The following is a 26,427-nucleotide window of genomic DNA, read 5'->3' as shown; positions in this document are numbered from 1 at the left end:
GGGATTTGGTATAAAACGATTGAAAAACACAATTTGTTAACACACTGATACAACACAACAACAAGGTGGGACCAATATCAACAAGAATAACAAACTACAGAATCCATCTCCGGTGGGTGGAAAATGGAACGACTCCAGAGGGTGGTGTGACCTCCCTCTGTGACGTCATGCCGTGTCACTGGCATCGGAGGCTTAAAGGAATCTAGGGAAGGCCGCCATCGGTCTATTCCCCTCAGGCAAGTGTGCGATCAAGACGTTAATTCGTAGAGCTAAAATTAGTAGTGAGTGCAAGGTGGAAATTGTGCGCAAAGCACCCTACATCGCCAGGTACGTTTACGCCCTGCAGTACGGCTCTGCAGCAAGGACGATGTGACTAGCTGACTTACGCTAAAGAGTACAGCTAGAAATCCACTCACTACTCCCCGTCCACAGGACCTTTTGTGTTGCCGTTTAACGGCCATTTTGTCGGTCAGCAGGAAGCTGGTCCGACACCCCGATCGCACACTCTCGGCCTAGCAGCAGTTAGAGCGGAGGAGCCAGCTGCTACGTCTAACCCGTCAAGGATCGTCGTTTCGCTCTGGCCAGGGTGGCCATCATCACCAAGGAGCACGCTCGGACCAGAACTGGTCCTAATTCCCAAGGAGCGTTATTCCTCTCTCGGGTTGGCCAGATTGGGCAGGTCCCAGGTCGCCCGATTGCGCCGAAGAGGGAAGGCCTGTGTTTCTAGCCGTGCTCTACACCACCACCACCACCACCGTCGACACTGTTCTGGAGAACCGGTGTCCGCCAGAACGCGAGCGCTCGCCAGCCGAACGGATTCGGCCCAGAAGTCGTCGTCAAGGTAGCAGCGGTACGTACCGGCAGCGTCTAATCTTCCCCCCCCCCCCCTTACTAACACACACACATACACTTACAATAAACACACTTTAAAACGAATAAGTAAATGTTATTTAATTATTGAACCCGATCTGTAAAGAAAGTGAACGTTTAAGTCCTTGTCCGCGATCTCCTCTGTTGACCACCGTAGCGCAGCCGACCCTAAGATAAACCCTAAAGTGCCTCATGCCCATAACCTGAGTTAGCCGTTGGCCTAGTTTTACAAGAGTTACATAACAAAGCATGCGATAAAACCGTTTGGCATGACATTGCCATCAGGTTTTCAAGCCTCTATTAAAACTTTCATAAAACCTTATTGAAAGCCAGTCGGCTTTTATTTCCACCCGGTTTTATGTCCGAGGCATAAAACCCTGTTAGAACCTATTAATTAGCTCTTGCTTGTTGGTTCAGGTGAATGCCCAAATAAAACTATTAAGCAATCAAGATGCTACAACAAACCTTAATAAAACTTGGTGGTGGCTAGTTGGTTTAAAAATGTTACTTGGGTATTTATCAAATTTGTAAATGGAGGGGAGAGTGGGGAGACTTGATCCCCGGGGACACTTGATCCCAAGCCTGTATCTCGTCAGCATGTGGGTAAAACAATGAGCTTTGTTCTAGAAAGTTGTGCGAAATTGAGTAAAACTCATTGTAGAAAACAAAGAATAAAATTGAAAAAAAAAATTAGATTGAGTTCACACATTTTACTAAAAAGTGCTGCAAAAAACTTCCAAGAGATCTTTTTTCTTTGTTTTGATAAGTATAGAAAACACTCAAAAATTATTTTAAAAAATATTTTTATACATGAATTGTTTGATAAACATATCAACTCCAAAACCCTTACGCATTTGACGTTAAATTTATCGTCATACTATTTTTACAATCAATTGTTTAAAAAAGTGCGTTTAGGGAGACTTGATCCCTGCATTTTTACAGTCACTGGAATCAGCCTCAAGATTAAATAATTGATTATACATAACTTACTGCAGTTTGAAACATTTTTCAAAAGTTTTGTAAACAAAAATTACCAGCTTTTGTAAACATACCCAATTAAAAAGAAAATTTTAAGTTTTTAAATATTTTGCATGATAAACTTGTTATATTTTGAACACAAACGTACATGTTTAATGTGAAATTGCTGTCACTTATAGAAAATAAAAAGTTTGGATGAATAAGAAACATTTTGCTTAAGATTTCTTCAAAATGTTGAAAGGGGGATCAAATAACCCCCAACATTTTGAAAATGTCGGTTTAAAATATTTTTTTAAAACGCTTGGCATAATTCGAAGAGTTTTTCTGATGAAATACCCTTATCAGCCAAACATATTTGAATGTTTAAGCTTTCAATTCATGCAAAAAGTTCAAATTTTTGTGAAAAATGACAGAGGTATGTGCGATACAAAAAAAGGGGATCAAGTCTCCCCACTCTCCCCTAATGAATGGACAGCTTTGCATAATTACGAAATCGTGATAGAGTAAAATTAAAAATTCACAATCCATATTCAATAAATCATTCTGCAAGCCTTTGGCTGCCAAACTGACCTCCAAAAACGTTCGACGAAAAAACACCCATCTCAAACTTCCTAGTTCGATCCTCGTCAGCACGTTCCCCACACTGGAAATGTCAAATGGTACCCGATGGAGTCTAGTCCAATATACATCATCTATACACCAGTTTCCCTTCCCGATTTCCACCGCTCCAACATAATGCAATCAAATGCTAATCAAGCAACTGGCTCATCCAAACGAATAGCCTCAAATTAGCGAAAGGTGGTGGGGCGCGGATCTAGTTGGTGAACCTGTTTCCCAAAGACTCTACCAAAGAGGACGCCTTGAAATCTGCCGGACTGCCGGATTTTTCAAGCGGCCTCGAAGCATCGGCGTAGATCCAAAATGAATTTGTCACGACTTTGCCACAATCTGCCAGCTGGTTTTGGGTTCGAACCCCAACCAGCTACTAACGCCCTTTCTCGACTGCATACAGCTGCCGGTGGCTTTCAGCAAATGTCAGCAGTAATCATTCCGGCGATCCATTTCGAGATTATAAATTCGTTGTGCCGTTGCTACCGTTGTAGTGTCCTATAAAATCAACCTGAAAGATCGAGCAAGTGATCCTCATCATTTGGGTCTACTATAAGCGTTTATTGCGCAGGTCTAAAGTACAGCTGCCTGGTAAGTGTCGAGTAAAAGCTAGGTATTTGCTTCTTGTTGTGGAACTCCCCGTCGGCGTTGGAAGAGCGCCCGGCAACGCGCTTGTTGGTTTCGGTGAGAATGTCGTAGATGGAGTCCTGCTCCAGATCACAGCTATCGATCACGTTGCACAGCTCCTGGATCAACCAGCTGCCGGTTTCGTTGCGGAACGAGTAGTGGCCTGGAGCGGGGAGGAACGTAGAATGAAGTTAATTTGTTTGAGTTTTTAATATATTTTAATTTAAAAAAAAATAATTTAATTCTTATGTAACCTCTTAAAACTTAAAAACAACCAATCGTTCGAATTAGTGCAACCATCCCGGGATTCTTTTTTTAAATTTATCCCGAGAATTCCCAAAATTGAAAAAACTAGTATTGGTCTGGAATTGCAGATTTGGTAGTAGAAATTGATGAACAGTTGCATTAAATTTGTATTCGGCATATATCAGCATTAATTTGGCTTATAAGGGAAAATTTTAAAAAATTCAGTTCACAGATCCGCAAAATGCCTGGTACTTTAAATATTTTTTCTTTATTTTTTTGTTTCTTTTTAAAGACTGGATATTATATTTACCTATAATTAGGATTTTAATTTTGAAAAAATATCATACCGTCATCTGGGGCGAATCGGGACACATGGGGTGAACTGGGACAGCAGTTGTAGCAATGTTTTAGTCTAATATTTTGATATTTTTGAGTGATGTTGGTTAGACCAGATTCAGAGCAACAAAATGTGTGCATCCATTTCCAGCTTTAAAGTGCTCTGAAACGTGCTGTCTCTATTCAGACTGCAGTCCCGATTCGCTCCAGTTGACGGTATTCAATTATTTTTCATCAAACAGCGAAATCTGGGGCAAATCACAACAAATGTAACGAATTAAAACAGCTATTTAAGCCACTTTTTTGCATCGTGTTTTGAACAATTTCGGTTGAAACAGAAACAGAACAAAACAATTAGCACACCGATTTCCAAATTTATTGCTCTGAAATGTTCAGTACCTATTCAGGCTAGGCGGATTTCCCCAGCTCGACGTCGTCGTGCTATCATGTCGCACCCGCCATTTTGACGTTCCGAGAAAAACGCGTTTTAATGTTTGACCTTGAATATTCAAAAACGAGAGCACGCAATGTAAACAATAACAAACAAGTTTTGTTTGGCTCACCATTCTGTGCATTGTGCCAAAGTTTGGTTGAAGTTGGTTGCTGGAGTCCCGAGTTATAATTACAAATGTTTACGGTAGTCTAGCTTGTACGTGCGACAAACGCATCCTGACTTTCCTGGCCTGAAATCCCTTTGGCCTTTTGTCGCACTTACATCAATTTTCATGGAGTGACAAGATAGCACGACAAGATTGAAACTACCTAAAGTGACAAAAATGCACGGAGTTTTTTCGGTTTTTGTTGAATATCTCAGGATTGAAATCGAATTTTGGGGATCTGTGAAGGTCAAAAGATGAGGCATTGTGAGCTGCACAAAATTTGGCCCAAAATGCACGTACGACAAGTTAGCACGATGGTGACGAGCTGGTGGTAGTAACTTAAAGATAATTAGTAAGGTTAGTGAATTTTCACGATTTAGCGGACAGCGTGAAATTTGAAGATTTCCGTGAAATCCCGTGAAATTTATCTATTTTTTCAAATCATTGTTTTGAAGGAACAACATAATACATATTTCATCCATAAAGACATTTTATATAAATTTTATTAGTTTTTGATTGAAAAGCGTGATATTAACAGGATCATTTGAAGTATTGTTAGCAAATCATAAATTACCATAACATTGTGACAATATTTAATGAGAAGTGAATGCTGGGAATGCTTAAATCATGTTAACAAAAATCATTCAAATTTAAAAAAACATATTTTCGGAATCATTAAATTATCACAATGAAGATCAATCTTTTGATTTCAGTTAATCTCATATCAAAAAGTTTTATTTTTTACAAGTGTTGGCTTTTTCAACCAAAACTTGTTAAAATTGACTAAACCAAAACCAATTAACAAATGACAAATTGACCAACCAAAACTTGTTAAAATTATTGTGAGTTAAACAAAAACCCATCTTTTTGTTTTCTGTTATGATTTTGAATAACATTTTGAAGATTTCGTTACAAATTAAATTATTTTTGCCCATTGATTTCAAACTATGTTTTTGAAAAGATACACCCAAAACTGGGCATCGCTTGTCCGAGAGAATAATGGCCTCGAGTCGAGAGGATAGTGGTACCATTCACAGACACAGAGAACACAGCTCGAGATTGGCGAGAGAATTATTCTATCGAGGTTCATTTGCAAAAAAAGTTCATCCGTCAAAACAAAAAACCAAAAGTGTCGAATACGGGAATCGAACCAGAGACCTTTGACACACTAACTCAATGACTTAACTGCCTCTTCCACCACAGCTTGGTGAACAAGGAGTGGTCAGATGTCAATGTATGGCACTTGTTGGAGATTTATTGTTTCAATTAACGAATGAACTCATTTGTTATGGTGGTGTGCGTTGGTAGCACTATTCTCTCGATTTTGGCGCTAAGCCCTCAATAAATTTTGAGGGAACGATTCTCTCGAGTCGGAATTTTGGGTGTAGATGAAAACTTTGAACAAAATATTTACTGAGCAAATTAAAAAATTACATTTATTTCAATCATTTTGGCAGGATAAGAGTGCTTAATCTTGCTTTGATATGAAATTCTATTATATGTATAAAGATAAAAAAAAATAATTAACAATTATTTTTGTGCCACGTTGAAGTTTAGTGAAGATTTTAAAATTTATTGAAGAATAACATAAAAAGTAGTTTCTGTAATTTAAACATAAAATTTTCAGAGTTATTTTAACATTTTTCACGTTCCGCGAAATTTCCGTGAAATTGGGTGTTTTGAAATTACGACCCCGTGAAATTTGCAATTTGTGAGCGTGAAAAATCACTAAGCCTAATAATTAGTAAAATATGTTAAATCTGAAATCCAAAACATATCTAAAATTTTACATTACCTGATGTCATTTTATTTCTAAAGTCTTTTTTAAAAGGTCCTATAAACAAATGAAAAACAATAGCTTATAGGACCTTTTCAATACACAAAAAAACTCTGGATTTGTTGTCGCTTCTCGTTTTTTAAAGACAAAATGTCAAGACAAGAAATTTTTCATGTTTTTATAAAAGAAAAATATTTATAAAACACTTATTTAATTTTAATCACATTGGAATTAAAATGTGTAGTTTTTATTTAAATCCAAAGCACCAGCAAAAAAAATATTTCTTTTCAATTTCTTTTAAGTTATTTAATAACTGTCGTCCTTGTTTAGATTGAAGTGTAGATTGACACCAATTTCTATTTTTGAATTAATTCTATGATTTTAAGCTTGAAAACATATCAAATATTATGAAAACATAATTTTTATGATTGCATCAAAAATTTCCCGGGATTCCGGGTATTCCCGGGATTTGAAAAATATTTTTCCCGTTTCTCGGGAAATTCAAACCCCGGGAAAATTGGACGCCCTAGTTCGAATCCTGGAGAATTTCTTACAATAATATAACGTCTAGTGTAGGGACGTCATGCTACCGGACGCAGCACGAAGGATGCAGAAGCCATCCTCCCGACCGCCCACTGACCACGGTCCGGTTGCAGCTTGTCCCGTTCGGATTCCGTAGAGAACCGCTCCACTCGGTGCACGTCACACACGTTTCCCGATCTGTCACTCTCCCTCCCGATTCCTCAATCATCCGGTAACACGGCCCCGATGGTTTGACACCAACTAATGTCAAACGAATGGGGTCACTTTTAAGTTTGACACCCCTTTTACATGGAGTTCACATACAGTGAGTCAAATATTTGTCCGTACCCCCCCGTACGGGAAATGTTTGTGATATAAAAGTACATAAAATTCGACTAAAGTGCCATGTTTTATATATCAATCGACGCGGCAGAATGTCCTCTTTAAGACACTGTCATTGGATTTGCAAAAAACTTTTTCTTGAAAAATACAAAAATTGTTTACTGAAAAAAGTCAAAAAAAGAGGTCAAATAATTGTCCGTACCCCTAGTAAAAGTACAAAATCTGATCGATTTAAGTGAATTCATTTATGAAATGTTGTTTCAGTGTCAAATACTATTTTGGTCGAAAAATGTCAATAAAAAAGATGAAAACAATGTATATTTTGAACAAATATTGTTGAAACTTGTTCAATAGAGACTCTTACAACACAAAATAGCAATTTTATAAAAATAGTTGTTTATAAACTAATGTTTTGATAAGTTTTACTTTAAAAAACTAAATTTAATCCAATTTTTAATATAAATTAACTAAACAAACTTATCAGAAGTTCAAAGTTGTCACAAACTGGCTAAAGGTACTAGTATTTGACACTGAAACAACATTTCATAAATGAATTCACTTAAATCGATCAGATTTTGTACTTTTACTAGGGGTACGGACAATTATTTGACCTCTTTTTTTGACTTTTTTCAGTAAACAATTTTTGTATTTTTCAAGAAAAAGTTTTTTGCAAATCCAATGACAATGTCTTAAAGAGGACATTTTGCCGCGTCGATTGATGTATAAAACATGGCACTTTAGTCGAATTTTATGTACTTTTATATCACAAACATTTCCCGTACGGGGGGGTACGGACAAATATTTGACTCACTGTACACTACCAAACGTTTGTTTTGATAGTGTTTGTGAGCGCCGTGTAAAAAGTGAAAGTTCGTCACTTTTTAGTTTGACTTTGACCAACCAACGGGGTACAAACTAAAAAAGCGTCAAACGAAAAAGTGACCAACCACCGGGGGTTGATTGTACCAGATCATTCTAATGAAAGGTAAACACAAATATTAGAGATCCTAAATAGGGAGACTGGTCGAAGTGAATTTGACGTACCCAAACAGACACGAGTTTGACGTAACCAAACGAGCATTTGCCTTTACGCCCAGCAAAACTTATCAGTGTTGCCAAGCTCAAAACATACGTTGCCAGTTCGATTTAGCAAACTTAAACCAGTCTCCCTATTTAGGGTCTCTAACAAATATTGGGTAATGCAGAGAGATGCTCACCGACATTTTTACAGTCTAAACGGTTTTTAATCATAACTTCTAAACAACGCAATGAAACTTTACGATTTTCAATCGAGAAATTAAAAAGAGAGATGTGAGCCGGTAACATGGAGTTAAACTTTCGCAACTATCATGGTAAACTTCACAGAAGCTTGACAGAAAGTTTAATTCCATGATGCACTTTTAATTGCTCGATACCAACATTTTGGGTCCGAAACTGGATCGAGTAGAGCACATCCGGACAGAATCCTTTCAGCCAAAGCCGAGAAAATCAAGTTCATATTTTTGCTCAACATCCCCACACACACACAGACATTTGCTCAGAATTTGATTCTTAGTCGATCATTAAAATGAAGTCTGGTAAGTCAAATTAGAGCTATACTACTCACCATGGTGCGAGCTCATCACGATCATCAGATCCGCAAACTCCGGATAGGAAAAAACCCCCGACTGCGAATCCACGACATCCTTTGGCACACTGTCCGCCTGGATCAGCTTTGCCCGCAGATTCACGCCCCGATCAAGCTTCTTGCCCCGACAGGCCTGCACTATAAACAGTTTCGGCTTGCCGGCCATAGAGTTAAGCGCCGTCGGCGTAAAGTTCTCAATGAACTCGTACAGATGATAGCGGTCGTCCTGCGCCATCAGATAATCGCCCTCCTCGCCATGGGTCAGTAAAATCACCACGAGACAGTCCGCCTCTTCCAGGTCCTTATCTACCTGCACTGTGTGTTTTTGTTGAGATAAGAAATTACTCATGAGTTAAAGACGTTGTAACCGGTGACGTTATGAACATACGTCTCATTGCTTCGCGTCGAATCTCGCCGACACTAAAGTCTTGGAACACACTTATATCCTCCCGTTGGAACCCCAATCGCGGCAGTGTCATGTACAGCCGTTCCACGTCACTGTGTGTTCCGAACCGCTCCGGATAATCCACCACATCGAACTCCACCTGGTTGAAGATGAGTACCTTGCCCCGTTTTGCTCCGTTCATCGCGTACACCCGTGACATTGGACTAGTTGGAGTGTCCAGATAGGTGGAACCTTTGCGCGTTGGAACTGGCAACGGAACAGGTTCCACCGGAAGTGACCGACTGGAAGCAGCGGCAGCGATTGTGGAGTTGTTTCTAACCGCAAACCCGGATGCATCCTGAACGTCACTGTTGCGACGACTTGCGCTTGGTTTGGCGTCGACAAAGTCGAACTTGAAGAAATCCGAGTAGAGGGGCTTTCCGTGACCGGGGTTGTCCGCAGGAGGCTCTCCAGGATTCATTTTGAATGCTCTGAACTTAGCTCCGAACACTTCAAAGAGTTATGAAATCTTTGTCCCGTAAACTGAACACCTCAAGTATCGTCAAGCTACTGCTTCACGGTCAATCCAGAAATCTTTATCAACGGTTCGCAGAAGCAACGTAATCGCGTTATCTGTCAATACCTTTGCAGGACGCTACCTATCGCTTATCAAAAGCCGCGGCTATTGATAAGTTTCTCTTCGATGTGTTCTGTTCTTTGTGGGAACTACCTATATGAAATACGCATTGTTGGTGAATCACGGTTCTATTGTTGGCGGGAGAAATTATCGAACACGCAATCACACGTTGGACGAGCCATTAGTTATCAGCGGATTGATGTATCTATTTCGCAATTGCTTTGTTTTGATTTCAACGCCTGTACCACTTCAAGCGTTTTAAGTTCAAGTTTCGGGGATCTTTAGCCAGGTTCTAAGCGATTCTAACCAATAACGGCACCCGCCTTGCCTAAATGTAGATCTCGAGAACGGAGTGTCGCGTTCTGCAAAGGAACGCTCAAACTTATTCAGCCTCATCCTAGGCCTCATCCTTGTGATGCCAATCGATCTTCAAGTCCACGCGTTGCACAATTTCTCTGCGTGAAACTCATTTGCAAGCTAAAATTGCTGAAATTTTGCCAAATCTCTTGCATCTACCTTCACCAAATGATAAAGTCCGACTAGCCGCTGCGCGATGATGAATGATGATAGGATCTGATTGCCGAAGATACCTCGTCCACACGTGCTTGAAATTTGCGGATCAAGCTCCACCGGACAGATCCGTAATTACCCTCGACTAACCATCTTGGCGCTGCTGGACCAAGCCAGAGAGATGCTGCGTGAACTTTGGCATATTCAGCGTGTTTTGCCACTACAACCACCTTGGCCGTCGAGGAGCGACCACTTCTCCGGAGGTCGTGCGATTAGCTCATTTAGATAGAGTGTGCACGATTAGAGGCGTCTCTCGAGTGTGTGTGGGGCATCTGAGTTGCATAAGCCCTAGTCCGGGCTAGATTTGGGAGATTTCTTGGCTGGGGTCACCTTCTAATTGTGGTGAGGCATACTTTTGGTTGGCTGGCTGCGGTGCAGCTGTGCAGTGGACCGACAAGATCTGTCATGATTTATGACGCAGTGAATTCTTCATGTTTCATAAATTGGGCGCATCCCAATTAAAAATTCTCAACTTTGTTGAGATCATAGCAATTATCACTGTTGACATCTTAGCCCAGAAAGTACTTCAACAAGGATTGCCTATTAATCAATCGTAGCTCATCTCCTTGATTGACAATTTCAAATCCACTTCAAAGGATATTAATTAGCATAATTCAACTTTGGCAAAAACCAACAACACTCCACCCAGTTACAGCACCCCTCAATCAAATCACGCGATAGCCCGCTCAAAACCTCCGGAGGAGCAAACGACTTATTCAATCAGTCCGTCAACGAGTAGTAGTCAAAGTCCGTCGTCGTCAGCCTCCCCCGGTCAGCCAATCGACGTCAACCTTTGTTGTGATTCGCGGCAGAAGCGATTTGCCCTCTGGGCCAGAAGTTGGACGGACGGACGGACAGAGATGTTCCAGCGGTTTATGAGCAGCTTCTGCTTCAATTGTATTCAAATTTTGTGCAGAAAAGTTACACAACGTCAGCAGCCTCGGCCAAGAAGAGTGCCGGGGCGCTCCGGCGAGGTCCAGCGAACCTGACTCTGACCCGTCTAGAAATTCGATAGGTGATCGATGGTTTCAAATTGGGAAATCGGCGTTGAAGAATCTCAAGTCCAGCGAACTCCGCCGAGTTCGCGTTACGTCTGCGACGACGGCCGGACTTGGCCTGACTTGGTGTCTTCAAAACTTTTGTTTGACGGCTCAGCGCGGCGCAGATTTGTTATTATTGTTGCAATTACGCGATGATTTACAATCATTGTTTTACTTTATCTGGCCCATTCACACTGTGAGCATGCCGCCCGCGAATAATACAAGTCACTTCAAGTCACTGCTTGGCAAAATTCGTTGTTGTTGTTGTTGGCGTTTTATTTTCTTCGTCAGCTCTTCTGCGGCTGTTGATGAGGTAATTAGAAAAAAAGTGCTTGTCTTCGCCCGGCAACTTAACCTGTAATCATAAAGCTGCTGCTGTTGATGGGCAGCTGCTCACTGTTGGCGCTAGAGCTGCTGCGGTTGGTTTGAGTCGGTGCTTAACGCGCTGGGCAGTGTTGAGAGTCGCGGCGACGCAGCTATCGATTTGACGTGTTTGTTTTCCCTTCTTGAACGAAAAAGCATAATGATAGTAATTGTATAGAAACGATTTGGAAAAGTACAAATGCGGGAGCGGCCGTGGCTGACCGGTTACGGCGTTCGCTTTGTAAGCGAATGGTTCTGGGTTCGATTCCCATCTGCTCCCAACGAGAAAGTTAAGAACACATAAATTTGAAATGGTGAATATGAACGAAAAATCAAAGTCGCTCGAGGCGGGGTTCGATCCTCCGTCATTTGGATTGGTAAGCAAAAATGCTAACCACTAGGCCATGACGACTTGATGAGCGAAGACTGGAATTAGGAATACTGTTACAGAGAGCGAGTTGTGGCGCTATAACCACGGCAAATAGTGTACAGGGCATTCGTGGAAATACAATGTCCCATCCCAGGAGGTCCCAGAGTACCAAACCTTCTTAGCATGGTGCTTCCCAACGAATACAACCAAAATCTCGGAGCGTATGGTGGTGTGTCCCACGCTTCTTCCCCCTGTCGATTCAAATTGTATTGTTGTTCGAACACTCAGTGCTCAAACTCAACCCAATTACGAGTCATCTCTGCGATACGGCTTTACGCAGTAGGCCTGGCCGCTTTAACGCTTGTGTTGTTTCAATGCATTCTAATGCAATGGCGCACTACAAATGTTAATAAATGACAAGAAGAGTGCTAGGCGTCATCTAACCTAAGGCACTCTCCAGGATCCTTTCGAAAGATTGGCTGCGCTAGGGTCTGATTAGATTAGATTAGAAACGATTTGGAAAAGTACAAGTTGTACAAGGGTAGAAAACATTACTGGATTAAGTTAGGTGTATTGGGATTTGTGTTTTCCCAAAGTTGGGAATAGCGTTGGCTGGTATCGTATGTCCATTAAATGTCCAATTGAAAATAAATTTGTTGTATTAATCAAACGCATTTTTGTACGTTCAGTTCTTCGAGCGTGCTTGTTAGTAAAGCTGTACTTATTTATTAACGTGTATAGCAAATAGAGCTTTATGACGTTTCGCGTACGCACACTAGCGCACCATCTCATTTTGCTGGCCGGACAAAATTTAACCTCAATCTTTTTTGTGTACGTACACGCAATACATGCGCACGTAGAAACCTCTATAAGGTGATTACGAACTGTCACTTTTTACACGGAACTCACACTTACTATCAAACCAAACGTTTGGTAGTAGGTGTGTGAGCTCTGTATTAAGAGGGTGTCAAACTAAAAAGTGGCTCCGTTCATTTAATAACAATTGGTGTCAAACCATCGGGGTTTCAGTGTATTTTGAAGAAATTTTCTGATCGGTTTGGTGTCTTCGGCAAAGTTGTAGATTTGGATGAGGACTATTTTAGCAAAACAAAATGTAATTGAGCCAATGTCGAAGTGTAAACAAAGAGTCCATTCTGCTCATTCCTTATTATCTCACGTGAGCAGAATAGACTCTTCGTTTACACTTCAACATTGTTTTGCTTGTATTCAGAAAAAATGGTACACGGAAAAATGCCGATTTCTTGATTAACTTTTTTTACCAAAAAATAATTTCCCAAAATCCATATTTTGTTCCGTTTCTTATGATTTGACGTGAGCAGGGTAGACTTTTTGTTTACACTTCAACACTGACACGTTTACATTGTTTTGCGTGTTTTCAGAAAAAAATGGTACACGGAAAAATGCCGATTTAATAATCATTTTTTCACAAAATTGTTATTTCTTAAAATCCTTGTTTTAATTTTTTTTAATTTTTTTATATGTTTTCTTGTGTGTTTTAAGGGACAAAAAGACGCAAATTTTAAGAATTTAATAACAATTTTACCTCCAAGTTTTGATGCTTTTTGGAAAAAAAATATAAATTGTACTTGACTCATAAACGGACGGTCATATTTTCAATGGGGAAAATGAAACATTTGTGAAATTTTATGATCTCTTAGATTTTTCAACTTTTTGGAACAAGACTCACATTTTAAATAGGTCAAATGTTCAATTTTACGCCCTTTCGAAATGTAAGAATTGATTTCACAATTTTATTTTTCTTAGGGATCAGATTTTTTTATTAAAAGTTTCATTTTGACATTGATAATAAGATTATTAATTTCAATTTCAATTCGGTTTTATTGGTGAATAATCAAGATACAATAAGTTCTTTTGAGGTACATAACAGAGTTTTGGAGTTCCTTACAGCTGTGTGTTACATCATAATCCATTTTGGAACAGTTATTGCTTGTAAATAAAGGTGTCACCAAGAGCAAGAAAAAAAATTAAAAAAACTTACTAAAATTGCGAGAGAAAGGGGATAGAAATAGAAAAAGCTTAAAACTAGATCACAGTTTTTTATCCTTTATAGATGTGCTTGATCATCAGCTCTCCAAGGGCCAGGAATTGCTCCGCCTTATTACGGCAGGTCCGAAACCGCGTCATCATCTCCCCTGCGAGAGCAAAGAACTCTGGCAGGGTAAAGAGATCTTCTCCGGTAACTTCTTGCTGGGCCGTATTGCCACTGCCGGCAGCGACCACGCTGGCGAACGATCGCCCCCATCCAGGAGGGAACGCTGAGTTGTCCGCTGGAACCGTACGATGACCAGCTGCCGGCACGGTTTCGCTTGTACTTCGCTGAGGAGGGTGGGACGCTGCTGCTTTCTTCTTCCTCTTTTCCTGCTCCTCGAGGTAGTTTTTCCGTGCGCTGCATCCACGGTAGTTGCTGGTATGGTTACCTCCGCAGTTGGCGCACTTGATGCGCGCCTTCGTTTGCTCTGCCTTGTCCGCTTTGCACGGCAGTGCACACGCCTCAGAGAGGTGTGATTCACCGCACTTCACACAGCGGGGCGGGAGGTTGCAGTTCCGCTAGCCGTGGCCGAATTTCTGGCAACGGTGGCATTGTGCTGCGTCCGACGGGTTCTTTGAGTAGAACCGCCAGTTTACAAAACCCGTCCAACGCCTTAGTTCGCCGCAGGTCTTGAATTTTGACGGTGCCGCGGTCGAAGTACAACAGGTACAGGGTGTGTGTACCTGTTACTGTTGTCTTCCGCGAGAGGACTTTTATGTCACGCGGCGTTATGCCAGCACCCGAGATGTCCTTCTTGAGGTCGGAGATCGGGCGGTCTTGTTACCCCTGCAAAACGACCTTAACGGCAGTCTTCTGCACGGGGTTGAATGTGTAAAACTTGAAGTTTTGACGCTTCAATTTCTCCACAACCAGGTCGAAGTTCTTTTCGTCAAATGTGTAAACTTGCACTGACGACTTACCGATTTTCAGACAATATCCGAGGCCTTCCAGCAACTCGTCAATATCGTCCGCCAACGTGTCCGAAACAAAAATTTGAGGTGGTCTACTTTCCTTTGGAGAATTGTTCTTTTTTGGCGTCGACACTTTCTTCCGTGCACGCCCGTCATCGTCGTCGTCGTCGGTAGTGCTGCTACCGTCGGTGTTGTTGTTTTCTTCGCCGTCGCTCAGCATCTGGCACTCGTTCCTGATGGGGATGTTGGCGGATGTTTATGTGCCACTGGTCGTGGCACCGGAAGTACCGGAACGGGTTCGTACTGGTGATCTCGGAACGTATCATAGCCGTGCTGTCGATTCCATCTGCGCTCATGCTCCCCTGCGCGATGGCGGCCGACACGGCGTTTGTTTGTTTACCTTTTTGCACACGGCCGGTAGACGAACTTCGTGGGTTTTTCGAGGCCGCACTCGAACTGCCACGGCCACGACCGGCCTTTGGCATGCTGGAGAAGCAAACTCACTATCAACTACGGCGAAAAATTTCGAAAAAAAAAACGGTAGAGCACAGAGCACTTGACTGCTGCTTGCTCTCGTGCGTACACGGAGGTGTCAGGAATGATAAGATTATTAAATAAATCACATAAAGTTAACTTTCAACATCTCACTGTTGGGTTCTCAAAAAAGTTCTTTTAAGAAATTTCCAAAAATATGTATAGAAAATGATTATATTTTCCCTATCGAGTTAGTCTGCACGTTTTAACAATTTATTTTAATATTATCTGTTTTATATTCATGGATTTGGATAAATTTGTCCAGTTGTCCTTCAACAAACAAAAACAGGAGCATTTAGAAACTTTTATCCACCCAGGGTAAATATGCTCAGAAATAGTTTGCAAAATAATTTGTTTGAATAGTGAAAATCGGCTAATTAAAAGGTAAAAGGGATGAATCCTTAACCTGCCAAACATTGAGAATTTCTCTTATCATTTATGATTTTAAATTTAAATTTTACATCACGTCTTGCAGTAAAATTTAACAATCTCTTATAAAAATTATGGTGCAGACGATTATGTAACAGACATCACTAGCGTGCCCAGGTTCTCAAGGAAGGTGGGGCAAAAATATTAGAGTTTTGAAAATTTCGTCGTTTATGGACACCCCCTGCCCAATTTTAGAACAAATTTCCGAGGATGGTGGGGCAACTGCCCCATGTTGCCCCACCCTGGGCACGCTAGTGACAGACATGACCAGAATGACAACGTTTAAAAAATCTTTTGAGACAAATTCTGTAAAAATAATTGTTATTTATATTTTATTGTATTTCTTTTTTCCACAACCGATTTTCAGAAACATATTTCCACGTCTAAATATTTCTGAGAACAGCCGATCATTCCGGGTAGTTGCTGATTCCGCTGACATTTAAATGTTGTATGCTCGTGTCGAAACCAAGAAGGTTGATTTTAATGCTCAAACTCATGTGGTCCGCTCCAGTTTCTTCCGACTATACCAGGTTGTATCCATTTGTCCCACATTCAGCTCTAGGTTCAACCAGCCTCCAAACCATCAACTTCGATTTGTCCAACTCTTTACGCCTAATCAGCTATTGTTTATACGGTTAGAAGGTCAATCGGTTACCCAATTTGTCATCACTTTCTCACCGCAATTAGCATTGCACAGTGGTCCAGATCGCAAAATTAAGTGGAAAATGGATTTTCCGAAAAATGGTGACGTTTTGGAGCTTTGGTGTCTTCAGAAGAGTTGTTGCAAATGGAAAGGGGCAACTTTTGGTTTGGTTCAAAATTAGGGTGGTTCACGATTAGGGTGATTTTGAAAATCTAACTTTTCAGGAATATTTTGGGAATTTTTTGTCTTCTAAAAGTTGATGGGCTTGCCAATCCAAGCAACTTTGTCGAAGACACCAAACTTTATCTCGTAATCTACGCCTTCTATGACCAAATTTATAAAAAGCATGTGAGCAAACCAAAAATCAGTTTTTGAACGTGGCAATTCAGGGTTAACTTTTAGAGAAAGTGATATTCGGAGCACTTTTAGAGCTCTACAAATAAACATTTTCATTTTTGACATGTCAATTTGGACTTAAGGGTCAAAAGTTACAGCCATTTGGGTAAAAGATGCAAATTTAAAACTTAAATATCTCAAATGGCGCAAGCCAAATTTTGAGCACTAGGTTGCATTTGAAAGAAGAGATCTAGCACTACAAACGCTGAAAAAATCTCAGGGTGTTTTTCTTTAAACTTGAGATATCTTCATTTGAAAAGTCTAATTTCAAGGGAAAACCATATGGGACCACCTAACGAAATTCGAAAATTGTCAAATATATGTTTTTCCATGTAATTTTGCCCGCTAAATCTGAATCTGCCCTCAGAATTGAGCAAAATGTCAACAAATCGATTTTGGTCATATTTTGGGTTTAAATGATAATTTTATGGAAACCCAAAATATGACCAAAAATCGATTGTTAACATTTAACTCAATCTGAGCAGAATTCAACGAACAAAATCATGGAAAAAACATATATTTGGACAATTTTCTATAATTTCAGAAAATAGACTTTCAAATGAACTATCTCAAGTTTAAGAAAAACACCCTGAATTTTCAGCGTTTGTAGTGCTAAATCTCTTCTTTCAAATGCAACAGTCTTTAAATTTGGCTTGCGCCATTTAAGTTTTAAATTTATCTTTACAGCAAAATATTGTAACTGACCCTAGTCAAATTGACATGTCAAAAATAATTGTTTTGAGAGCTCTAAAAATACTGCTCTAAAAGTTAACCTGGTGCCACGTTCAAACGATTTTGAAGGTTGCTCATGCTATAAATTGATAGAAAAATTACGAGATAAAACACGGTGTCTTCGACAAAGTTGCTTGTTATTAACACAGAAAAACAAAATCCTGAAAGATTTAAACACCCAATTTTGAACCAAACCAAAAGTTGCCCCTTTCCATTTGCAACAACTCTTCTGAAGACACCAAAGCTCCAAAACGTCACCATTTTTCGGAAAATCCATTTTCCACTTAATTTTGCGATCTGGACCACTGTGCATTGGCGCGGAAAGTCGCCTCATCGAACCTCAATTCCCATCGTTAACCTAAGGGGGTCACCCCACCGAGCAGGTCTTCTGTGGTGAACCCTTCGCGCAGTCGTGCCCACCAATTCTTCATACCGCGTGTCGAGCATTAACAAATGTCTCAATTTGTCCATTAATTTCACATCCGCCCCTAGGGCCGTACGGGCATCGAGGATTGGACGACGCCAAAACAACACCTTTGAACGGGAGGTAGTTTGACGCGGGCCCCGGTAAGGTCAAATCAATCAGCTGGGCCGTTTGCACGACCATAATGGGAGTGAACCATAATGACATACCGCGTGGAGCGTTAGGGTGTCCACACGTCATGTAGAGGACCTCTTTTGTCAAATTTTCCCACCGCACGAGACTTTGCCGCAGAATCGAACTGCTGCTGTAGTGGCCCGTACCTATACGGCAATTACCAGCACGATCCCCAATCATTACCGAGTTCGCAAAGTAGTTGCTAATCAGCGACATGCATCGATCCGTTGGACGCGACTAGGGTTGATCGAAACGCTCGCCCGCCCAAAAAAGTCTAATTGCTCACTGACACTTTTGAGGGCTGACTACCTGTCTGACCTAATGCGTTTCAGGTCAGCATGACTTTCGGTTTTCATTAAGGGAAACTTTGAGGCCTGCAGTCAAATTTGACACCTCGCGCCGTGACCAACCCTAGCGATTACGCGAGCGTGGAGAAATTCTCCTCGCGGGTCTTAACCTATTGGCCAGAAGACGTGCGCGGTCCTGCAACGTGTAATAATTTTGAACAATACAACACATGGACGGACAAAGCCTCGTAGCCTCGTCTTAAGGGTGGTGTCAATGCTGGAAACGAATCAAATCTCTTCGAAATTACGCCATAGGTCTTCTTGTACCGCATGATTCAAGCGTGATCTATCTCCAGGATTGATGGACCACACCCTGCGGGGCCTTTTTATGTGTGCCCTCGACCGTGTTAATGCCCAAATCTACCGCGCAGCAAAGGTGGAACAACTTTGTAGCAATCGTGGGGTACCAACGATCCAATTTTATTGCTTCTGCATCGGCTACCTCTCTGACCGCCCAAACCCCTAACCCGTAAAGTGACAAGCAGCAGGGAGCCGTCCAACACCATGACAGTTGATTACGATGATGATGATGATGAAGGAGAGGATGCTGCGCCGCAAACGACTTACTTCGACTGGTAAGACCAGTAAACCGCACCGGAATGGAAGATCCGCGGTGGTGGTGGTCTTCACGGGTACTTGGCACCTCTCTGGAGTGATGCCTTGAGTCGCGCTATGAAGATGGGTCTACCTGAAGGTACAGAGTCGCAATTAGACGGTAGTTGAGTGAAGCCATTAATGGATCTCGGTGGTTTTCGGTGTTTCGAGGAGTAATTTTGAGCTATGAGATGTAATGGGGAACCGGTCAGCATGATGTGTGGTGTGAACTGCAATTTGTGAATAACGATCCGTAATAAAAAATAAAATAAATTCTCTGACAAATTTGTTAGTGGAATCAACAAACAGCGACAAAAGACAGAATGAAACCGAATTAAAAAAAAAATCAATAGAGGCAAAAATTATATACCATAGTTCAAAAAATAAAATATGTAGAAGCTTTTTTTTTTCAAAATTCCCAAAAACTCAAACCGCGATGGTTCGACACCAACTGTTGTCAAACGAACGGGCCACTTTTTTGTCACTTTTTACACGACGCTCACGCACACTATCAAAACAATCGTTTAGTAATAAGTGTGACCTCTGTGTAAAGAGGGTGTCAAACTAAAAAGTGGCCCGTCTGTTTGACAACAAGTGGTGTCAAACCATCGGGGTTTGAGTGTAATACTTTATGCTTTGTCACTCATTAATTGGAAAATTTTGGAAGAGACAAATAAAAAAAAGTATATTTTCAAAAAGAAAAAAAATCGTTTTAAACGAAAAACGTTACAGTTTGCTTTAATAGATAAGTTTTCCCGCAAATTATGAAAAACAAGATATTTCCAAACTTTTGACCTTTTACTAATACACAAATATGGAAATAAAAAAATTGAAAAAAAATCAGCGATTCCACGTTAAACAGGAAGTATCCAAATCAAAAGTGGCTCAAATTTGACATGGGAGTTCCTTGGCCAAAATAATAAAACCGATATTTTTTGTATGGTGATTAGGGTGCTCCTATCCAAAATAGGGTGGTCCAAAAATGATGTTTTTGTCCATTTTCGCAGCACCACAGTTAAAAAAAAGGTTATCAGTTGGACTTTTCAGGAAAAACATGTTGAGGTCCAAAAAAACTAGCTGAACATTTGAAAAGGTCCTATGAAAATTTGATTTGCTCTCGCTGGACCAAAGAGCTCATATCTGAAAATATTTTTCCCTGATTCCATGTTATATTTGACAGGGGTAATTCCCCAAACCTACTTCGATTTGCGTGAAACTTTGTCCTTAAGAGTAACATTTGTCCCTGATCACAAATCCGAAGTCCATTTTTTGATATCTCGTGACAGAGGACCAGTACGACCCCTTTCTTTTTTGAACATGCGAAAAAACTGTGTTTTTCAATATTTTGCAGCCTGAAACGGTGATGAGTTAGAAATTTGGTGCCCAAGGGATTTTAATGTAAAATTGGACGCCCGATTTGATGGTGTACTCAAAATTACGAAAAAATTATTTTTCATCGAAAAGAAACACCACAAAAGTTTTAAAAACTCTCCTATTTTTTGTCACTCAACTGTAAACAATTTTGGAACATGTAATTTTAGGGGAAATTTATTGTACTTTTCGAATCTACATTGACCCAGAAAGGTAGTTTCAAATCGCGATAACTCGTGATGGTTTTAAGCAAACCCCTTTTGTTAATAAATCTTTTTTTTGTAATTGTCTGCTCTACAACTTTGTAGAACATTGTTAAACTCTAAAAAATAACCCTGCAAAGTTAGAAAAAACACGAAATTTTAAAATGAAAAATTTTGTTCTAAATGAAAAAATGACCCTTCTGGGACAATGTAGATTCGAAAAGTACATTAAAATTCACTTAAAATGACAATACGTTTTTTCGGAATTCTGAGTATGTCATCAAATCGTGCGTACAATTTTACATAAAAGTCCCTTTGACACCAAATGTCTATCTCATCACCGTTTATGACTGCAAATTATTGAAAAACACCTCTTTTTTCGCGTGTTCAAAAATAGAAGGGGTCGTACCGCCCCTCCATCACGGGATATCAAAAAACGGACCTCGGATTCGTGATCAGGAACAAAAGTTACCCCTTAGGACAGGGCCGTAGCCAGGATTTTTGTTCGGGGGGGGCTTGGGTGCAAAAATTCAAGGAGTATAAAAATCAGCAAATCATTTATACCATCACTTGGTTTGTGGTATAATTATTGAGATGAATTGTAAAATTTTAATGTAATGTATGCAAAAAAGTTTTCGAAGATTTTCATATTAAGTTATCAATGTATTTATTGAAGAAACTCGTTCGTCATTTTTTCTTTATTTTAACAGCTAGTTTGTATTAAAGGAGTAGAGAACGTGTTTTTTTAACATTTTCTTGAATTGTTTAATTGTAATCCAATTTCGTGATAAACGTCGCTAAATTTAAAATATACTTAACTTGAATCAAATTTTGAAAGCATAAATTTTTTTTAAACCATAAGTATTATGTTTTCTGTATTTTATACTGAGAGAAATTTTAAACCGTCTGGATTTACATTTTCAGCTGTGGTTTATCTAACATTTTTCATTTTTTCTAGCAGAACATAAAACTCATAACTGGAATATTTGTTTTTCTTAAAATTTTATAAACAAACTTAAGCAATGTTTTATTTTAATTGTTCTAAGCTATTGAAGCCATTTCATATTTTGCGAAGCTTCTGGTGCTCTCAAAAATAAATAATTTTAATGGAATACAAAAAAATATAATCGTTGAAATTTCAGCTTCTGAAGTGTCTCCATGGCAACTCCATCAACTGAGTTTACATGTGGTTCATTTTTTCCGTGTCGAGTAAATTCACATTTTTTTTTTCTGTGTAGGCCTATAATAAATATATATTTGAAGAAAAAAAATCAGTGCCTGTGTTTAATTTTAATGTGTTAAAAAATTTAGATAAAATGTATTAAATTAATTTTTAACGCCAAAATATTCACTGGAAGAGTTGTTAATAATGCATATGTAACCATTTTTACATGCATATGTAACCGTTAAAATTTTCCTCGATTGCATCAAACATTAAAACGAATCATGTTTAACTTTAATATTCCGACTAAACGCCATTTTCAAATTCATTACTCATTGTTTTCCGAAAATTGGTCCAGAATTTGAGCAAAAATAAAATTTTAAAACATGACAAAAAAATTTAATCAGATCTCAATCCTAAAGATAATTTTTTAATAAAATTTTAATCTATATACATGTTTAATAATTTAGAATTGTAACCATTTATTAAAATCGATGTTTGTTCAAGCAATATCTTGACTCTAGGAACAAAATCCTGCATGGTTTAGAAATTTTATATTTACGAAACGTTGCTAAATTAAAAATAAAGAAAACTTTATGTAAGAATTCATAAATTGATTAGTTTTATCCTGTAAATCTAATCTTAGTCTGCACTTGAATTCAAACATACCAATATTCGAAGCATCAAAAAAATAAGATTATTAAAACATAATTTATTGAAATGATTGAAAATTATTTTTTGAATATCTTTATTTAAAAATGATAAAAAATGTTTTTTTATAATTTAAGGATTTTTTTAGTTGTAATTATTTTATATTTTTTTATGTATTTGATTTTTTTCATTTTTGGAATTTCTGATTTTTTTGAAATTATCATGTGTAATTATTATCTTAAATTTTTGTTTTAAAAGTAAAGAATACTTTATGTAAGAATTCTTAAATCAATTACATTTTTCCTGTAAATCAAATCTTAGTCTGAATTTTGCTACAAGAACTATATTTTACTTTCAAACGAAAATTTTAAAAATGTCCTGTAGTACGGAGACTCTTAAAACTCCATACAAACAAATCTCAGGAACGGTCAAGAAATGGTTTACGAAAAGACTTCTCTTAAGCGGTACGCAGCTGAAAAGGAACAGAAACAAAAGCGTCGTTTGATATTTCTTCGGGAGCAATATGTGTTGATGAGATTTTGATTTGTTTATTTGGATGCGACTGAAAATAACGTTTGAAAATAATGTATTCGCTTAAATAATATTGAAGAATTGCCTCATGAAGCTGACTATCAAAACGCTGAATCTTAAAATGCTGAAATAAGGAAAAGCCATTACAAAATCACTTAATTTTCTGGTAAATATAAATTAATTTAGGAATACTAGAATTCAAACATAAAAATATTTAAAGCATCCAAAATTAAGATTGAAAAAACATAATTTATTGGATTTTGAATAACTTAATTTTAAAATGATATTTTTTTTATTTTAGGATTTCTTAAGTATCAATTATTTTATTAATTTTTCAGTTTTAGATTTTTTAATTTTTGGAATTTCAGATTTTTTGATATTATTCTGTTAAATTGTTATCTTAAATTTTTTATGTTTTTATTATTTTTATTTTTGATTTCTGGCATTTCTTTGTCTTATAACAAAAAAAATAAATCAAAAATTATGAAAATTTAGAAATTTGAAAGTGTAAAATTTTAAATCTTCAATTAGCCGTTGCGAATATTATTCTGAAGTTTATGTCACTAAACTCTGACCAAAGTTGAGAGGGTTACAAATCAAAACTACAAGCTATGGTTTTATTATTTTAAAAGTGTTCAAAACACACTTTAAATCAGTACAGTTGTTTTGCATCATTAGTTTTCAAAATATCTAGCTGATGGCGAAATCCTTTTTTCGTGAGAAAAAACTTTCCGCGGTTCCGCGACATGTTACAAAAATTCTAAATATTTTTAAACGAGCCCAAACATGTCGTATATGATTATCAAAGCAGGAAAAACATTTCAAATTTGTTTTCCGGACCGACCTGGTCGCTGGTCCTAAAAAGACTTAATCGAAATAAGTTATTTCCATTAAAATTGCGAAGCTATTTTTTTTTTAAATATTGTATTTTTGCTCTCTGTTTTTTGGTCCATTTTGAAAAGGTGGCAACATAAACTTTGGAAAATATTTACAATTGATATTCAGAAATAAGAAATTATAAAAAAATAATAAAGAAATTTTAAAATTTTCAAAATGCAAATTCTAATCTGTAAAATCCAAAAAATAGAAATTAAATAGTTTAAAAATGAATTATTGATCAGAAATTATATAATTTGAAAGTGATGTTTAATTAATTTAATTTCAGAGTTTTTGAATCCAAGCTTAAATTTTTTTAACGTTTTGAATATTTTTATCATTTTATTTCTTCCTTTAAAAATCGCAAGCTCATGCACAAAGTGAAAATTAGTTGATAATAAGTATTCACTTAGTTGATCTTCCGATTTTTGATATATTAAATAAAAAATAGAGATTGGCCACGGTGGAAACTAAAAAATGTGACCAAAAGAAAGCATTTTGGACGAGTGGTTTCGGAAAAAAGGTTTACGAAAAAGTAATAAAAAAAATACACACAGATATTTCTCAAGCATTTTTTCTCTAAGGTCTTAGATATGTAACTAACCATGTTCTTAAAACCAAAACGATAAAATTAGAATTGTATTTCTGATAATAGTCAAAATTCACTCAAATGTTTTTCATATTAAATGCTTTCGTTTTTGAAAACAAAATCTAAATATTTTTGAGAAATTAAGATAAATTTTGAAAAATGTACAGAAAAAACATGTATTAACAGTTTAAAGGTTTTAATGCAAATATAGGAGGGCTATTAATTTTACAATCCAAATTCGACTAGCCGAAGCCTCGATTATCCAAAGTTTCGATTATCCGAAGTTCGAAGGACTTCGGATAACCGAATCAGGAACAAATGAAATCGGCATGTTTTATTTGCTTGTTTTTAACATCAAATTCGGCATCTGTTTTTTTAATGGTCCAATACACCAAGTTTTTGCTTTTTGGGTGTTTTTTAATACCCCTGACGGTTTCAAAAGCACCCAAAAAGCAAAAACTGGAAATTTGGTTTATTAGACCTTAAAAAAAACACCAGAAATATTTCTTGACCTCCATTTTGACCGCCATATTGAATCCAAAAATTCTAAATTATTTTATGGTTCTTCAGGGGTCATACTTAAGTTCTACAATCAAAAATAAGACAACAAGATCTAAGGATTTTTGCTGTCCCTATTCAGACTGTAGTCCCGATTCGCTCCAGATGACGGTAATTATTTCTATGTAGCCTCTTAGAGCAGTCCGCTCGGAAATTGCTATTTTCGAAGGTTAATAACTTTTTAGCAAAAAACCCAAAAAATAAGGTGTCTTCGGGAAAGTTTTCCAAATTTAAAGAAGATATTAGTTCTGAAAATTGATAAGAACTGGATAGATATTGCGCCTTCCATTGGTCAAAAACTGAAACAGTTGCTTTTCTGCGTACAATTTGACGATTTTGCCCAAACTTGGTGGTCAGTGGTCAGAAAAAGCTCAAATTTTGGAACTTAGGCTAGTGATGCGTAAATCTTTGATTTCAGGGGATCCTAACCAATGTAATGCTAAAACTACAAGATAAATGAGATGTTACTGAATGGAACAATGTTCAAATCTGCAGCTCAATTTTTAAATATCCAAATTTTGGATCCATAATCTACAAAAACTGAGCCCGGCAATGGACAGGCAAATTACTTAGTTTGATCAATCAATTCTTGATTCTCTATCTTACAAATTATTTCTGGGAAGAGAACACACAATCATTGATTTAAGATTTTTTTAAGGTAGTTCAATTTAAAAAAAAAATCGGAAAAAATTTCGGGGGGGGCTGCAGCCCGGAAGCCCCCCCCCCTGGCTACGGGCCTGCCTTAGGACAAAGTTTCACGCAAATCAAAGAGGTGAGTTGGCGGAGAATTACACTGAAAAAAACCAATTCTCGAAGCGTGAATTAAATTCACGAATGCGAGAACCACGAAGGAATATATTCACGTTTATTGTGCAAATGCACCATACTCATGAATAAATTTTTTCGTGGTTCTCACATTCGTGAACTTAATTCACGATTACGAGAATTGATATTTTTCTGTGTACCCATCTAAGAACAATTCTACGTTAAAAGATTTTCAATGTTATTTAAATTGGTTTTGTTATTAAGAAATTAGGAAAGATTTATCGTTTTTTTACCCAAAGTCACCACAAATAAATTTCCAGACCAACCAAAGAGTCGAACAGGTTACGAAACTTGACCGCGTTATTATTTCTCACCTCAGAATTGGCCTTTACTTCCCCGAATAATGACGCTACGTGCGCGCAGCAGCCCATATCTAACCCATTTGATCTTGTTTCCTCGTCATAATAACGGCCTCTAACAAGCCTGCCGAGACACGCTGTGCGAACCACGTGCCGGAATCTCACACTAGCCGAGTTTTCAAGATTTTGGACTTTTGGTCAAACAGTGC

At 38.2% G+C, this 26,427-nt stretch overlaps 2 protein-coding genes across 3 annotated transcripts in view; one reads left to right on the top strand and one right to left on the bottom strand.

The window, feature by feature from the left end:
- LOC6040435 (transcription factor SPT20 homolog) overlaps positions 1 to 26,427 on the top strand; it is a 70,597-nt gene that overhangs the window by 41,083 nt on the left and 3,087 nt on the right. The gene's annotated exons all lie outside the window — the stretch shown is intronic.
- Positions 3,005 to 9,479, bottom strand: LOC6040434 (caspase-1). Its single transcript, XM_001849773.2, has 3 exons — positions 8,922 to 9,479; positions 8,513 to 8,848; positions 3,005 to 3,247 (listed from the first exon to the last, which is right to left on the bottom strand). Exons 1-3 carry the CDS (start codon positions 9,397 to 9,399, stop codon positions 3,018 to 3,020), a joined length of 1,044 nt encoding a protein of 347 aa, XP_001849825.2. The 5' UTR covers positions 9,400 to 9,479; the 3' UTR covers positions 3,005 to 3,017.

Source organism: Culex quinquefasciatus, chromosome 1 (assembly GCF_015732765.1).
Source record: "Culex quinquefasciatus strain JHB chromosome 1, VPISU_Cqui_1.0_pri_paternal, whole genome shotgun sequence".
Taxonomy (NCBI): Eukaryota; Metazoa; Arthropoda; class Insecta; order Diptera; family Culicidae; genus Culex; species Culex quinquefasciatus.
The sequence above is the reverse complement of the archived record's forward strand: the minus strand, read 5'-3'. Positions and strand labels throughout refer to the sequence as shown.

Bases quoted from the DNA above. Each gene is read 5' to 3' on its own strand.
- LOC6040434 (XM_001849773.2), bottom strand. From the start codon at position 9,399: ATGAATCCTGGAGAGCCTCCTGCGGACAACCCCGGTCACGGAAAGCCC. The intron at 8,849-8,921 runs GTATGTTCATAA...AAAAACACACAG, and splicing joins TCGACGCGAAGCAATGAGAC to TGCAGGTAGATAAGGACCTG. The intron at 3,248-8,512 runs GTGAGTAGTATA...TCCCCGCTCCAG, and splicing joins CGTGATGAGCTCGCACCATG to GCCACTACTCGTTCCGCAAC.